Source organism: Bombina bombina, chromosome 4 (assembly GCF_027579735.1).
Source record: "Bombina bombina isolate aBomBom1 chromosome 4, aBomBom1.pri, whole genome shotgun sequence".
Lineage (NCBI taxonomy): Eukaryota > Metazoa > Chordata > Amphibia > Anura > Bombinatoridae > Bombina > Bombina bombina.
The window spans coordinates 12,578,601-12,595,606 of NC_069502.1; the positions used below are offsets into that span (position 1 = coordinate 12,578,601).

At 41.9% G+C, this 17,006-nt stretch overlaps 1 protein-coding gene across 1 annotated transcript in view; it reads left to right on the forward strand.

The window, feature by feature from the left end:
* The window catches only part of PPM1G (protein phosphatase, Mg2+/Mn2+ dependent 1G), a gene marked incomplete in the record, with an annotated part of 375,123 nt that extends 358,737 nt beyond the window's left edge, over window positions 1–16,386 (forward strand). The window contains 1 exon segment of the mRNA XM_053710941.1: window positions 16,275–16,386. Coding sequence (XP_053566916.1) covers window positions 16,275–16,386 — 112 coding nt within the window.
* Between the last annotated feature and the right edge of the window lie 620 nt (window positions 16,387–17,006).

Sequence of the window (17,006 nt, forward strand, 5' to 3'; positions counted from 1 at the left end):
AGAACTTTTTTCTTTGTTCACCTTCCATCCGTGAGATCTGAGAAAGGCTAGGACGATGTCCGTATGAGCCTTTGCTTTTGACAGGGACGACGCTTGAATCAGGATGTCGTCCAAGTAAGGTACTACTGCAATGCCCCTTGGTCTTAGAACCGCTAGAAGGGACCCTAGTACCTTTGTGAAAATCCTTGGAGCAGTGGCTAATCCAAATGGAAGTGCCACAAACTGGTAATGCTTGTCCAGAAAAGCGAACCTTAGGAACTGATGATGTTCCTTGTGGATAGGAATATGTAGGTACGCATCCTTTAAATCCACGGTAGTCATAAATTGATTTTCCTGGATATTAGGTAGGATCGTTCGAATAGTTTCCATTTTGAACGATGGTACCCTGAGAAATTTGTTTAGGATCTTTAGATCCAAAATTGGTCTGAATGTTCCCTCTTTTTTGGGAACTATGAACAGATTGGAATAAAATCCCATTCCTTGTTCTCTTATTGGAACTGGATGTATCACTCCCATCTTTAACAGGTCTTCTACACAATGTAAGAATGCCTGTCTCTTTATTTGGTTTGAAGATAATTGAGACCTGTGGAACCTTCCCCTTGGGGGTAGTTCCTTGAATTCCAGGAGATAACCTTGAGAAACTATTTCTAGCGCCCAAGGATCCTGAACATCTCTTGCCCAAGCCTGAGCAAAGAGAGAAAGTCTGCCCCCCACTAGATCCGGTCCCGGATCGGGGGCTATCCCTTCATGCGGTTTTGGTAGCAGTGGTAGGCTTCTTGGCCTGCTTACCCTTGTTCCAGCCTTGCATTGGTTTCCAGGCTGGTTTGGGTTGTGAAGTATTACCCTCTTGCTTAGAGGATACAGAATTAGAGACTGGTCCGTTTCTGCGAAAGGGACGAAAATTAGGCTTATTATTAGCCTTAAAAGACCTATCCTGTGGGAGGGCGTGGCCCTTTCCCCCAGTGATGTCTGAAATAATCTCTTTCAAATCAGGTCCAAATAATGTTTCTTCTGTTAAGTGTGATCAGTCCACGGGTCATCATTACTTCTGGGATATTTCTCCTCCCCAACAGGAAGTGCAAGAGGATTCACCCAGCAGAGTTGCATATAGCCCCTCCCCTCTACGTCACCCCCAGTCATTCTCTTGCACCCAACGACTAGATAGGATGTGTGAGAGGACTATGGTGATTTTATTTAGTTTATTTCTTCAATCAAAAGTTTGTTATTTTTTAATAGCACCGGAGTGTGTTATTCCTTCTCTGGTAGAGTTTGAAGAAGAATCTACCAGAGTTTTTACTATGATTTTAGCCGGAGTTGTTAAGATCATATTGCTGTTTCTCGGCCATCTGAGGAGAGGTAAACTTCAGATCAGGGGACAGCGGGCAGTTTATTCTGCAAAAAGGTATGTAGCCGTTTTTATTTTCTAACAATGGAATTGCTGAGAAAATCCTGCCATACCGACATTATATCATGTATGTATAATTTACATTTTAGTATTCTGGGGAATGGTACTTCACTGGAATTACACTGTGTATATAAGATTTTAGCCTAATAGAAATACAACAGGCTTTTTAATAATTCTTAATTATGTTAAACGTTTTTGCTGGAATGTAAAATCGTTTTCATTTTCTGAGGTACTGGGTGAATAAAATGTTTGGGCACTATTTTTCCACTTGGCAGTTGCTGGATCTAATTATGACAGTTTTTAATCTCTCTCACTGTTGTGTGTGAGGGGGTGGGACCTTTTTTGGCGCTTTTGCTACGCATCAAAAATTTCAGTCAAAAGCTCATTGTTTTTTCCTGCATGTTCCGGTTTATCTCTACAGAACCCAGGGATCTTCAAAGCTAATTTGAGGCAAGTAATCTAACAGAGCTGTAAGATTGTAGTTGACTGTGATAAAAAACGTTTATTCTTTAACTTTTTTATGCCTCAGGGTTAGTTATTTCTTGCTACTGGGTACAAGCCTTTGCTAAGTTGCATTTTGTTTTACAAAGCTGATTGATTTCATCTGTTATATATATTCAGTGCTTTTCAAGCACAGTTCGTTTTTTTCATTGTATTTTACTTGTATAGTATTTCCAAATTGCAAGTTTATTTGCTAGTTTGTTAAACATGTCTGATTCAGAAGATGAGTCCTGTACTATTTGTACTAAAGCCAAGGTGGAGCCCAATAGAAATTTATGTACTAACTGTATTGATGCTACATTAAATAAAAGTCAATCTGTACAAATTGAACAAATTTCACCAAACAACGAGGGGAGAGTTATGCCGACTAACTCGCCTCACGTGACAGTACCTGCATCTCCCGCTCGGGACGTGCGCGATATGGCGACGCCAAGTACATCTGGGCGGCCATTACAAATAACATTACAAGATATGGCTACTGTTATGACTGAGGTTTTGGCTAAATTACCAGAACTAAGGGGCAAGCGTGATCACTCTGGAGTGAGAACAGAGTGCGCTGATAATGTTAGGGCCATGTCAGATACTGCGTCACAACTTGCAGAACATGAGGACGGAGAGCTTCATTCTGCGGCTGACGGTTCTGATCCAAACAGATTGGATTCAGATATTTCAAATTTTAAATTTAAGCTGGAAAACCTCCGTGTTTTACTAGGGGAGGTGTTAGCGGCCCTGAATGATTGTAACACAGTTGCAATACCCGAGAAAATGTGTAGGTTGGATAAATATTTTGCTGTACCAACAAGTACTGACGTTTTTCCTATACCTAAAAGACTAACTGAAATTATTACTAAGGAGTGGGATAGACCCGGTGTGCCGTTCTCACCCCCTCCAATATTTTGAAAGATGTTTCCAATAGACACCACCACACGGGATTTATGGCAAACGGTCCCTAAGGTGGAGGGAGCAGTTTCTACTTTAGCTAAACGTACCACTATCCCGGTAGAGGATAGCTGTGCCTTTTCAGATCCAATGGATAAAAAATTAGAGGGTTACCTTAAGAAAATGTTTGTTCAACAAGGTTTTATATTGCAACCCCTTGCATGCATTGCGCCGATCACGGCTGCAGCGGCATTCTGGATTGAGTCTCTAGAAGAGAATCTTGGTTCAGCTACGCTGGACGACATTTCAGACAGGCTTAGAGTACTTAAGCTATCTAATTCATTCATTTCGGAAGCCGTAGTACATTTAATTAAACTTACGGCTAAGAATTCCGGATTCGCCATTCAAGCGCGCAGAGCACTGTGGCTAAAATCCTGGTCAGCTGATGTAACTTCTAAGTCCAAATTACTTAATATACCTTTCAAGGGACAGACCTTATTTGGGCCTGGTTTGAAAGAAATTATCGCTGACATTACAGGAGGTAAGGGCCACGCCCTACCTCAAGACAAAGCCAAACCTAAGGCTAGACAGTCTAATTTTCGTTCCTTTCGGAATTTCAAAGCAGGAGCAGCATCATCTTCCACTACTCCAAAACAAGAAGGATCTGGTGCTCGCTACAGACAAGGCTGGAGACCTAACCAGTCCTGGAACAAGGGCAAGCAGGCCAGGAAGCCTGCAGCTGCCACTAAAACAGCATGAATTGAGGGCCCCCGATCCGGGATCGGATCTAGTGGGGGGCAGACTTTCTCTCTTCGCCCAGGCTTGGGCAAGAGATGTCCAGGATCCCTGGACGCTAGAGATAATATCTCAGGGATACCTTCTGGACTTCAAACACTCTCCTCCAAGAGAGAGATTTCATCTGTCAAGGTTGTCGACAAACCAAACAAAGAAAGAAGCGTTTCTACGCTGCATACAAGATCTATTGTTAATGGGAGTAATCCATCCAGTTCCACGGTCGGAACAGGGACAAGGGTTTTACTCAAATCTGTTTGTGGTTCCCAAAAAAGAGGGAACTTTCAGACCAATCCTGGATTTAAAGATCCTAAACAAATTCCTAAGAGTTCCATCATTCAAAATGGAGACTATCCGGACAATTTTACCCATGATCCAAGAAGGTCAGTACATGACCACAGTGGACTTAAAGGACGCTTACCTTCACATACCGATTCACAAAGATCATTCCGGTATCTAAGGTTTGCCTTTCTAGACAGGCATTACCAGTTTGTGGCTCTTCCATTCGGATTGGCTACAGCTCCAAGAATCTTCACAAAGGTTCTAGGTGCTCTTCTGGCGGTACTAAGACCGCGGGGAATTTCGGTAGCTCCTTACCTAGACGACATTCTGATACAAGCTTCAAGCTTTCAAACTGCCGAGTCTCATACAGAGTTAGTACTGGCATTTCTAAGGTTACATGGATGGAAGGTGAACGAAAAGAAAAGTTCACTCGTTCCACTTACAAGAGTTCCCTTCCTGGGGACTCTTATAGATTCTGTAGAAATGAAGATTTACCTGACAGAAGACAGGTTAACAAGACTTCAAAGTGCTTGCCGCACCCTTCATTCCATTCAACACCCATCGGTGGCTCAATGCATGGAGGTAATCGGCCTAATGGTAGCAGCAATGGACATAGTGCCATTTGCTCGCTTACACCTCAGACCACTGCAATTGTGCATGCTAAGTCAGTGGAATGGTGATTACTCAGACTTGTCCCCTTCTCTGAATCTGGATCAAGAGACCAGAAATTCTCTTCTATGGTGGCTTTCTCGGCCACATCTGTCCAGGGGGATGCCATTCAGCAGACCAGACTGGACAATTGTAACAACAGACGCCAGCCTTCTAGGTTGGGGTGCCGTCTGGAATTCTCTGAAGGCTCAGGGACAATGGAGTCAGGAGGAGAGTCTCCTGCCAATAAACATTCTGGAATTGAGAGCAGTTCTCAATGCCTTCCTGGCTTGGCCCCAGTTAACAACTCGGGGGTTCATCAGGTTTCAGTCGGACAACATCACGACTGTAGCTTACATCAACCATCAGGGAGGGACAAGGAGCTCCCTAGCAATGATGGAAGTATCAAAGATAATTCGCTGGGCAGAGTCTCACTCTTGCCACCTGTCAGCAATCCACATCCCGGGAGTGGAGAATTGGGAGGCGGATTTCTTAAGTCGTCAGACTTTTCATCCGGGGGAATGGGAACTTCATCCGGAGGTCTTTGCCCAAATACTTCGACGTTGGGGCAAGCCAGAGATAGATCTCATGGCGTCTCGACAGAACGCCAAGCTTCCTCGGTACGGGTCCAGATCCAGGGATCCAGGAGCAGTCCTAATAGATGCCCTGACGGCACCTTGGGACTTCAGGATGGCTTATGTGTTTCCACCCTTCCCGATGCTTCCTCGATTGATTGCCAGAATCAAACAGGAGAGAGCATCAGTGATTCTGATAGCACCTGCATGGCCACGCAGGACTTGGTATGCAGACCTGGTGGACATGTCATCCTGTCCACCTTGGTCTCTACCTCTGAAACAGGACCTCCTGATACAGGGTCCTTTCAAACATCAAAATCTAACTTCTCTGAAGCTGACTGCTTGGAAATTGAACGTTTGATTTTATCAAGACGTGGGTTTTCTGAGTCAGTTATTGACACCTTAATACAGGCCAGGAAGCCTGTTACCAGAAAGATTTACCATAGAATATGGCGTAAATACCTATATTGGTGTGAATCCAAAGGTTACTCTTGGAGTAAGGTTAGGATTCCTAGGATATTGTCTTTTCTACAAGAAGGTTTAGAAAAGGGTTTATCTGCTAGTTCATTAAAGGGACAGATCTCAGCTCTGTCTATTCTGTTACACAAACGTCTGTCAGAAGTGCCAGACGTTCAGGCTTTTTGTCAGGCTTTAGCGAGGATTAAGCCTGTGTTTAAGACTGTTGCTCCACCATGGAGTTTAAATCTTGTTCTTAACGTTTTACAGGGCGTTCCGTTTGAACCCCTCCATTCCATTGATATAAAGTTGTTATCTTGGAAAGTTCTATTTTTAATGGCTATTTCATCGGCTCGAAGAGTCTCTGAATTATCAGCCTTACATTGTGATTCTCCTTATTTGATTTTTCATTCGGATAAGGTAGTTCTGCGTACTAAACCTGGGTTCTTACCCAAGGTAGTCACTAACAGGAATATCAATCAAGAGATTGTTGTTCCATCTTTGTGTCCTAATCCTTCTTCAAAGAAGGAACGTCTTCTGCACAATCTGGATGTAGTTCGTGCCCTAAAATTTTACTTACAGGCAACTAAAGAATTTCGACAGACGTCTTCCCTGTTTGTCGTTTACTCTGGTCAGAGGAGAGGTCAAAAAGCTTCTGCTACCTCTCTCTCTTTTTGGCTTCGTAGCATAATACGTTTAGCCTATGAGACTGCTGGACAGCAACCTCCTGAAAGAATTACAGCTCATTCCACTAGAGCTGTGGCTTCCACTTGGGCCTTTAAGAATGAGGCCTCTGTTGAACAGATTTGCAAGGCTGCAACTTGGTCTTCGCTTCATACTTTTTCCAAATTTTACAAATTTGACACATTTGCTTCCTCGGAGGCTATTTTTGGGAGAAAGGTTCTTCAGGCAGTGGTTCCTTCTGTATAAAAGAGCCTGCCTATCCCTCCCGTCATCCGTGTACTTTTGCTTTGGTATTGGTATCCCAGAAGTAATGATGACCCGTGGACTGATCACACTTAACAGAAGAAAACATAATTTATGCTTACCTGATAAATTCCTTTCTTCTGTAGTGTGATCAGTCCACGGCCCGCCCTGTTTTTTAAGGCAGGTAATTATTTTTAAATTATACTCCAGTCACCACTACACCCTTGGTTCCTCCTTTCTCGTTGGTCCTTGGTCGAATGACTGGGGGTGACGTAGAGGGGAGGGGCTATATGCAACTCTGCTGGGTGAATCCTCTTGCACTTCCTGTTGGGGAGGAGAAATATCCCAGAAGTAATGATGACCCGTGGACTGATCACACTACAGAAGAAAGGAATTTATCAGGTAAGCATAAATTATGTTTTTACCTTTGAAAGGAATGTTAAGCAATTTTGTCTTGGAAGACACATCCGCTGACCAAGACTTTAGCCAAAGCACTCTGCGCGCCACGACAGCAAACCCTGAATTTTTCGCCGCTAATCTAGCTAATTGCAAAGCGGCATCTAAAACAAAAGAGTTAGCCAATTTAAGTGCTTGAACTCTGTCCATAACCTCCTCATACGAAGATTCTTTACTGAGCGATTTTTCTAGTTCCTCGAACCAGAAACACGCTGCCGTAGTGACAGGAACAATGCATGAAATTGGTTGTAGAAGGTAACCTTGCTGTACAAAAATCTTTTTAAGCAAACCCTCTAATTTCTTATCCATAGGATCTTTGAAAGCACAACTATCTTCGATAGGAATAGTAGTGCGTTTGTTTAGAGTAGAAACCGCCCCCTCGACCTTGGGGACTGTCTGCCATAAGTCCTTTCTGGTGTCGACTATAGGAAATAATTTCTTAAATATAGGGGGGGGGAACAAAAGGTATGCCGGGCCTTTCCCACTCTTTATTTACTATGTCCGCCACCCGCTTGGGTATAGGAAAAGCGTCAGGGGGCACCGGAACCTCTAGGAACTTGTCCATCTTACATAATTTCTCTGGAATGACCAAATTGTCACAATCATCCAGAGTAGATAACACCTCCTTAAGCAGTGCGCGGAGATGTTCTAATTTAAATTTAAATGTCACAACATCAGGTTCAGCTTGATGAGAAATTTTTCCTGAATCTGAAATTTCTCCATCAGACAAAACCTCCCTCATGGCCCCTTGAGATTGGTGTGAGGGTATGTCAGAACAGTTATCATCAGCGTCCTCTTGCTCTTCAGTGTTTAAAACAGAGCAATCGCGCTTTCTCTGATAAGTAGGCATTTTGGATAAAAGATTTGCTATGGAGTTATCCATTACAGCCGTTAATTGTTGCATGGTAATAAGTATTGGCGCACTAGATGTACTAGGGGCCTCCTGTGTGGGCATAACTGGTGTAGACACAGTAGGGGATGATGTAGTATCATGTTTACTCCCCTCATTTGAGGAATCATCTTGGGCAATATCATTATCTGTTGCATTACTGTCCTTACTTTGTTTGGACACTATGGCACAATTATCACATTAATTTAAATGGGGAGACACATTGGCTTTCATACATATAGAACATAGCTTATCTGATGGTACAGACATGTTAAACAGGCTTAAACTTGTCAACAAAGCACAAAAAACGTTTTAAAATAAAACCGTTACTGTCACTTTAAATTTCAAACTGAAAACACTTTATTACTGAATATGTGAAAAAGTATGAAGGAATTGTTCAAAATTCACCAAAATTTCACCACAGTGTCTTAAAGCATTAAAAGTATTGCACACCAAATTTCAGAGCTTTAACCCTTAAATTAACGTTAAGGTTAAGTTTTTACATTTAACCCCTATACAGTCCCAGAATGAGGCTCTGTCTATAACTAGAAAGGCCCCATCTGAAAAAGGTGTCCAACACAGTGCCTGCCGTTTTTCTAAACGTTCCCCAAGATTATAATACCAATAATTAGTTAGAATCTGCATAATATGCCTAGTAAAGCAATCGTTTTAGCCCAGAAAAATGTCTACCAGTTTTTAAGCCCTTTTTGAAGCCCTTTATTCTTTTATGTTTAACTAAGAAAATGGCTTACCGGTCCCCATGAGGGGAAATGACAGCCTTCCAGCATTACACAGTCTTGTTAGAAATATGGCTAGTCATACCTTAAGCAGAAAAGACTGCTAACTGTTTCCCCCAACTGAAGTTACTTCATCTCAACAGTCCTGTGTGGAAACAGCAATCGATTTTAGTTACTGTCTGCTAAAATCATCTTCCTCTTACAAACAGAAATCTTCATCCTTTTCTGTTTCAGAGTAAATAGTACATACCAGCACTATTTTAAAATAACAAACACTTGATAGAAGAATAAAACTACATTTAAACACCAAAAAACTCTTAACCATCTCCGTGGAGATGTTGCCTGTGCAACGGCAAAGAGAATGACTGGGGTGGGCGGAGCCTAGGAGGGATCATGTGACCAGCTTTGCTGGGACTCTTTGCCATTTCCTGTTGGGGAAGAGAATATCCCACAAGTAAGGATGACGCCGTGGACCGGACACACCAATGTTGGAGAAAAGTTATTGCAGGATGCCTCTATATCGAGGCATCACTGCAATAACATGAAAGCAGCTGGAAGTGATCAGGATCGCTTCCACTGCTTTCAAAGACCAACGACGTGCAGGGTACGTCCTTGGTCGTTAAGGACATTTTTTTGGAGGACGTACCCTGCACGTCGTTGGTCATTAAGGGGTTAACCTTGTACAATAAATATTAACCTTGTAGATTAGAAGCCTTTAACCAGGAGTATAGGGGGCAGATTTCAACCAAATATTAACATCCTTGAATAAAACAAAATTGACACGTATATAATATAAATGAAAATGTACACAGCTGCTAACCTCTAAGCAATTCAAATCTTCATAGTTGTACAAGTTTGAAATAATGCAATACATACTTGTTGCTGAGCCGTGTAGTGAGTAGCATGTAATACAGAACATTTATAAGCCATCTAAGGCCTCTCAGCCTGCTAAGTATCAAAGTATGGCATTAAACTGGATTGGAGATATAATCATAGCAAGACATATCCTGCATCTTCACTAACAAGAGAGTACAGGTGGCTGTAAACAGATAGTGTCTTAGTTACACTTAGCACTTAGGCACTGTGATGTTAGGCAATAACATTTTTTTTTCCTTTCTTTTTTTCCTTTTCTGTTAACCAAGTCAAAAAAAAAAAAAATGTAGAAACATGTAACATTATAGGTGTAAAATAGAACACTGCAGTATATTGGGGACTAAAGTCTCTTGTTTACTGTAATGTGTGTCATAGCTTCATCCAATGCCCACCGGTTTGCAAGAACCGTAGTACACATACCCCGAGTGTCTCTGGTAAAACCATGCTAGCCAACTGATCATAGGGGAGAGTCTATCCATGGCCTTCCCATACCTTGCAGTTGGAGAAGCCTCGCAGGGCACAAACGGAGCATCAGTGAACAGCCCCTTTCCAAACCAAGAGTTGTCGGTAAAGAGGCCAAGTTCCAGTGACGAAGCTCTCACAGGATATGACCCTGGCTTTGCTGGTGAGTCTATGAGGTAACCGTTAGTGGGAGCTGCTATTAGGGCTAGTGGAGGCCCTTCCTCCCGTCGCTGAGGAGTATTTTCCGTTTGAATGGCAGTAGACTGTATGAGGCTCGATTGTGTGCTTAGCTACATTGATTCCGCTATATGGGGCTCAGCACTTCCTTGAACTGCACTGTGCACATCCTCTGAGCACTGAGCTGCATCGCAACTCACATGTGGTGCGTCCCGTATAAGTCCTCTAGAAGTATTCATAACCACACTTGTTGTCGGCTCATCCTGGTTTCCGTCCATAGTTGCCCTGAGCACCGCTACCAGGTCTCCGTGATGGGCATCCAAAGTGAGGATCAAGTCACGCAACATCGATATAGCTTGCCTCTCCATAGCGTGTTATATAGCTGAGTCTCCACTACAAATAACGGAGCGTGGCTGATTTTTAAAATGGCGTTTCACCTCATATAGTCAGCGCAGCAGACCAGACAGATTCTTGTGCCGATATGATAGCGAACACTGTTTTTTCAGAGCCATTTAAACGTTCGTCTTACTCTTCAGGGCTCAATGAAGATTAAAGCTTAATATAGGGCTCCTTAATGTGCTCAATATAAGAAGATATTTAAACATATATTAAGAGCTCTAGAGAGATGCGTCTCTCCACTTCGGCAGTTGGCTCCGCCCCTCTTGTTTTTTCTTTTACATTTTGCAAGATGTCTCAATCTGATCCTGCCTCAGAAGTATCTGTTGGAACTTTGCTGCCTGACTTCGGTTCTACCAACGCTAAGTGCATTTGTTGTAAAATTGTGGAGATTATATCTCCTAATGTCATTTGTATTAGTTGTCATGATAAACTTTTACATGCAGATAATGTGTCCATCAGTAATAGTACATTGCCGGTTGCAGTTCCTTCAACTTCTAATGTACATGATATACCTATGAATTTTAAAGAATTTGTTACTGATTCTATTCAGAAGGCTTTGTCTGCATTTCCACCTTCTAATAAGCATAAGAGGTCTTTTAAAACTTCTCATAAAGTTGATGAAATTTCAAATGACCGACAACATAATGAATTATCCACCTCTGATGAGGATCTATCTTATTCAGAAGATCCTTCCTCAGATATTGACACTGACAAATCTACTTATTTATTTAAAATGGAGTATATGCGTTCTTTGTTAAAAGAAGTGTTAATTACTTTGGATATTGAGGAAGCTAGTCCTCTTGATATTAAAACCAGTAAACGTTTAAATTCTGTTTTTAAACCTCCTGTGGTTACTCCTGAGGTTTTTCCTATTCCTGATGCTATTTCTGATATGATTTCTAAGGAATGGAATAAGCCGGGTACTCCTCTTAATCCTTCTGCAAGGTTTAAAAAATTGTATCCTTTACCAGCAATTTCAATAGAGTTTTGGGAAAAGATCCCCAGAGTTGATGGGGCTATTTCTACTCTTGCTAAACGAACCACTATTCCTATGGAAGATAGTACTTCCTTTAAATATCCTTTAGATAGGAAGCTTGAATCTTATCTAAGGAAAGCCTATTTATATTCAGGTCATCTTCTTAGGCCTGCAATTTCTTTGGCTGATGATGCAGCTGCTTCAACTTTTTGGTTGGAGAATTTAGCGCAACAAGAATTGGATTCTGACTTATATAGCATTGTTCGTTTACTACAGCATGCTAATCATTTTATTTGTGATGCTATTTTTGATATTATCAAAATTGATGCTAGATCCATGTCTTTAGCTATTTTAGCTAGAAGAGCTTTGTGGCTTAAAACTTGGAATGCTGATATGACATCTAAGTCTAGATTCTTTCCAAGGTAATAATTTATTTGGTCTCAGTTGGATTCTATTATTTCAACTGTTACTGGGGGGAAGGGAGTTTTTTTGCCTCAGGATAAAAAAACCTAAGGGTAAATCTAAGGCTTCTAATCGTTTTCATTCCTTTCGTCAAAATAAGGAACAAAAACCTTATCCTTCCCCCAAGGAATCTGTTTCCAATTGGAAGCCTTCCTCAAATTGGAATAAATCCAAGCCTTTTAAGAAACCAAAGTCAGCCCCTAAGTCCGCATGAAGGTGCGGCCCTCATTCCAGCTCAGCTAGTAGGTGGCAGATTAAGGTTTTTTCAAGGATGTTTGGGCAAATTCTGTCCAAAATCAATGAATTCAGAGCATTGTCTCTCAGGGGTACCGAATAGGATTCAGAGTAAGACCTCCTGTGAGAAGATTTTTTCTCTCACGCATCCCAGTGAATCCAGTAAAAGCCCAGGCTTTCCTGAAGTGTGTTTCAGACCTGGAGGATGCCGGTTCCTTTTCAGGAACAAGGTCTGGGGTTTTATTCAAATCTATTCATTGTCCCAAAGAAAGAAAATTCATTCAGACCAGTTCTGGATCTGAAAATTTTAAATTGTTATGTAAGAGTACCAACTTTCAAGATGGTGACTATAAGGACTATTCTGCCTTTTGTTCAGCAAGGACATTATATGTCTACAATAGACTTGCAGGATGCTTACCTTCATATTCCAATTCATCCAGAACATTATCAGTTCCTGAGATTACCAATTTGTTGCTCTTCCATTTGGCCTAGCAACAGCTCCAAGAATCTTTTCAAAGGTTCTGGGTGCCCTACTCTCAGTAATCAGAGAACAGGGTATTGCAGTGTTTCCTTATTTGGGCGATATCTTGGTACTAGCTCAGTCTTTATGTTCTGCAGAATCTCACACGAATCAACTAGTGTTGTTTCTTCGAAAACATGGTTGGAGGATCAATTTACCAAAAAGTTTTTTGAGTCCTCAGACAAGGGTCACCTTTTTAGGTTTCCAGATAGATTCAGTGTCTATGACTGTCTCTAACAGACAGGAGATATTTGAAATTGGTTGCAGCATGTCGGCACCTTCATTCTGTCATTCCCTTCAGTGGCTATGTGCATGGAAGTTTTAGGCCTCATGACTGCAGCATCGGACACGATTCCTTTTGCTCGTTTTCACATGAGACCTCTCCAGCTTTGCATGCTGAATCAATGGTGCCGGGATTATACAAAGATATCACAATTAATATCCTTAAATCCCAATGTTCGACACTCTCTGACGTGGTAGTTAAATCACCAGCGAGTCTTTCAGGTTGGGGAGCTGTCTGGGGATCTCTAACAGCACAAGTGGTTTGGAAATCTCAAGAGGCGAGATTACCAATCAATATTTTAGAACTCCGTGCAATTCTCAGAGCTCTTCAGTTTTGGCCTCTGTTGAAGAGAGAACCGTTCATTTGTTTTCAGACAAACAATATCACAACGGTGGCATATGTCAATCATCAGGGTGGGACTCACAGTCCCCAAGCTATGAAAGAAGTATCTTGGATACTTGTTTGGGCGGAATCCAGCTCTTGTCTAATTTCTGCGGTTCATATCCCAGGTCTAGACAACTGGGAGGCAGATTATCTCAGCCTTTACATCCAGGGGAGTGGTCTCTCCATCCGGATGTGTTTTCTCAGATTGTTCAGATGTGGGGTCTTCCAGAAATAGATCTGATGGCTTCTCATCTAAACAAGAAACTTCCCAGATACCTGTCCAGGTCCAGGGATTCTCAGGCGGAAGCAGTAGATGCACTGACACTTCCTTGGTCTTATCAACCTGCTTATATCTTCCCACCTCTAGTTCTTCTTCCAAGAGTGATCTCCAAGATCATCATGGAGCAATCATTTGTGTTGCTGGGGGCTCCAGCATAGCCCCACAGGTTTTGGTATGCGGATCTTGTTTGGATGTCCAGTTCCTAACCTTGGCCACTTCCGTTAAGGCCGGACTTACTGTCTCAATGTCCGTTTTTCCATCAGGATCTCAAATCATTAAATTTGACGGTATGAAATTAAACGCTTAGTACTAAGTCATAGAGGTTTCTCTGACTCAGTAATTAGTACTATGTTACAAGCGCGTAAATCTGTCTCTAGGAAGATTTATTATCGAGTTTGGAAGACTTACATTTCATGGTGTTCTTCTCATAAATTCTCTTGGCATTCTTTTAGAATTCCTAGAATTTTACAGTTTCTCCAGGATGGTTTGGGTAGGAGTTTGTCTGCAAGTTCCTTGAAGGGACAAATCTCTGCTCTTTCTGTTTTATTTCACAGATTGCTAATCTTCCTGATATTCACTGTTTTGTACAGGCTTTAGTTCATATTAAGCCTGTCATTAAGTCAATCTCTCCTCCTTGGAGTCTTAATTTGGTTTTGAAGGCGTTACAGGATCCTCCTTTTGAGCCTATGCATTCTTTGGATATTAAACTACTTTCTTGGAAAGTGTTGTTCCTTTTGGCTATCTCTTCTGCTAGACGAGTTTCAGAGCTATCTGCTCTTTCCTGTGAATCTCCTTTTCTGATTTTTCATCAGGATAAGGCGGTTTTGCGGACTTCATTTGAATTTTTACCTAAGGTTGTGAATTCCAACAACATTAGTAGAGAAATTGTTGTCCCTTCCTTGTATCCTAATTTTAAAAATCCTTTGGAAAGATCCTTACATTCTTTGGATGTGGTGAGAGCTTTGAAATATTATGTTGAAGCTACTAAAGATTTGAGGAAGACTTCTAGTCTATTTGTTATATTTTCTGGTACTAGGAAAGGTCAGAAGGCCTCTGCTATTTCCTTGGCCTCTTGGTTAAAGCTTTTGATTCATCAAGCTTATTTGGAGTCGGGTCAAGCCCCGCCTCAGAGAATTACAGCTCATTCTACTAGATCAGTCTCCACTTTGTGGGCTTTTAAGAATGAAGCTTCTGGTGATCAGATTTGCAAAGCAGCGACTTTCTCTTTGCATACATTTACTAAATTCTACCGTTTTGATGTATTTGCTTCTTCTGAAGCAGGTTTTGGTAGAAAAGTTCTTCAGGCAGCTGTTTCTGTTTGATTCTTCTGCTGATGTTTTAAGTTTTTCTCTTCATGAGAATAACTTATATTTTGGGTTGGGAATTATTTTTTCAGCATTTGGCTGTTTATTTTTATCCCTCCCTCTCTAATGACTCTTTCGTGGAGTTCCACATCTTGGGTATTGATATCCCATACGTCACTAACTCATGGACTCTTGCCAATTACATGAAAGAAAACATAATTTATGTAAGAACTTACCTGATAAATTCATTTCTTTCATATTGGCAAGAGTCCATGAGGCCCACCCTTTTTATGGTGGTTATGATTTTTTTGTATAAAGCACAATTATTTCCAAATTCCTTTGTTGATGCTTTTTACTCCTTTCTTTATCACCTCACTACTTGGCTATTCTTTTAAAACTGAATTGTTGGTGTGGCGAGGGGGTGTATTTATAGGCATTTTGAGGTTTGGGAAACTTTTCCCCTCCTGGTAGGATTGTATATCCCATATGTCACTAGCTGATGGACCCTTGCCAATATGAAAGAAATTAATTTATCAGTAAAGTTCTTACATAAATTGTTTTTGTCATGCGTAACTGCTAGTGCACCACTCGTAATCTGGCCTTTAGTGGGAATCTGTTGAGAGACTTGGGTGTGTGATGGTGACATTTAGTGGGAAGCTGTTGTGGGACTGTGTGTGACGGTGACATTTAGTGGGAAGCTGTTGTGGGACTGTGTGTGACGGTGACATTTAGTGGGAAGCTGTTGTGGGACTGTGTGTGACGGTGACATTTAGTGGGAAGCTGTTGTGGGACTGTGTGTGACGGTGACATTTAGTGGGAAGCTGTTGTGGGACTGTGTGTGACGGTGACATTTAGTGGGACTGTGTGTGACGGTGACATTTAGTGGGACTGTGTGTGACGGTGACATTTAGTGGGACTGTGTGTGACGGTGACATTTAGTGGGAAGCTGTTGTTGGACTGTGTGTGACGGTGACATTTAATGGGAAGCTGTTGTGGCACTGTGTGTGACGGTGACATTTAGTGGGAAGCTGTTGTGGGACTGTGTGTGACGGTGACATTTAGTGGGAAGCTGTTGTGGGACTGTGTGTGACGGTGACATTTAGTGGGAAGCTGTTGTGTGACGGTGACATTTAGTGGGAAGCTGTTGTGTAACGGTGACATTTAGTGGGAAGCTGTTGTGGGACTGTCTGTGACGGGGACATTTAGTGGGAAGCTGTTGTGGGACTGTGTGACGGTGACATTTAGTGGGAAGCTGTTGTGGGACTATGTGTGACGGTGGGGGGGGGGATTTTTTTACAACAGGGCAGAGGGGAGGGTTCCTTCAGTGAGGGGTATATCTGGTACCATCTAATTCCAGTCTTGTCACCATTCAGGAATGTGATGAGCAGCCAGGAGGTGGTGGATTTCATTCATGAGAGAATTACCCAGCAGGAACAGAGCGGAGACCCTGTGTGTTTGTCCTCCATTGTGGAAGAGGTGAGCTAACATTAGGGGCTAATTACCAGAAAACATTGAGTTCTTGTGGTTTTGTAGCATGTGCGACAGGCAAACCTGTCCTCAGGCTCCTAACAGGCCACATTTTGAGGATATCTGAACTAGATCACAGGTGAAATAATTTGCTGCTTAATAAACATGGTTATTTTCATCAAAGGTAATCCTGAAAACCTGGCCTGTTGGGGAGGCCTGAGGACGGGTTTGAAAACCAATGACCTAGATGTACACGGGCGTGAAGCCGGTATTTTTCTACAGGCACAGCCTTTTTCTCTGTATAATGATAAATAGTGTCGGGTTTTTTTTTTTTTTCTTCCTTTTCATGAACACTCGTGTTAAATACGCCATTACACAGAAGCTTGATCAGGCACTTTTGTACCCAAATAATTACTAGAGTGGCACTTGCTCAGGAAATGATAACTCAAACCACAGTTATTATACAGTAAACGTGGCAGATTCACCACAATGCAGCCTGGCTTAACAGTGGCACCACAGCATGATGATTATAACGACACAAACCATATATTTATTAAATGTTAACATAATCCTCATTCCGTGGTGCCACTGTTAACCCAGGCTGCTGGTAAATCTGTCACGTTTACCGTTTATTCAAG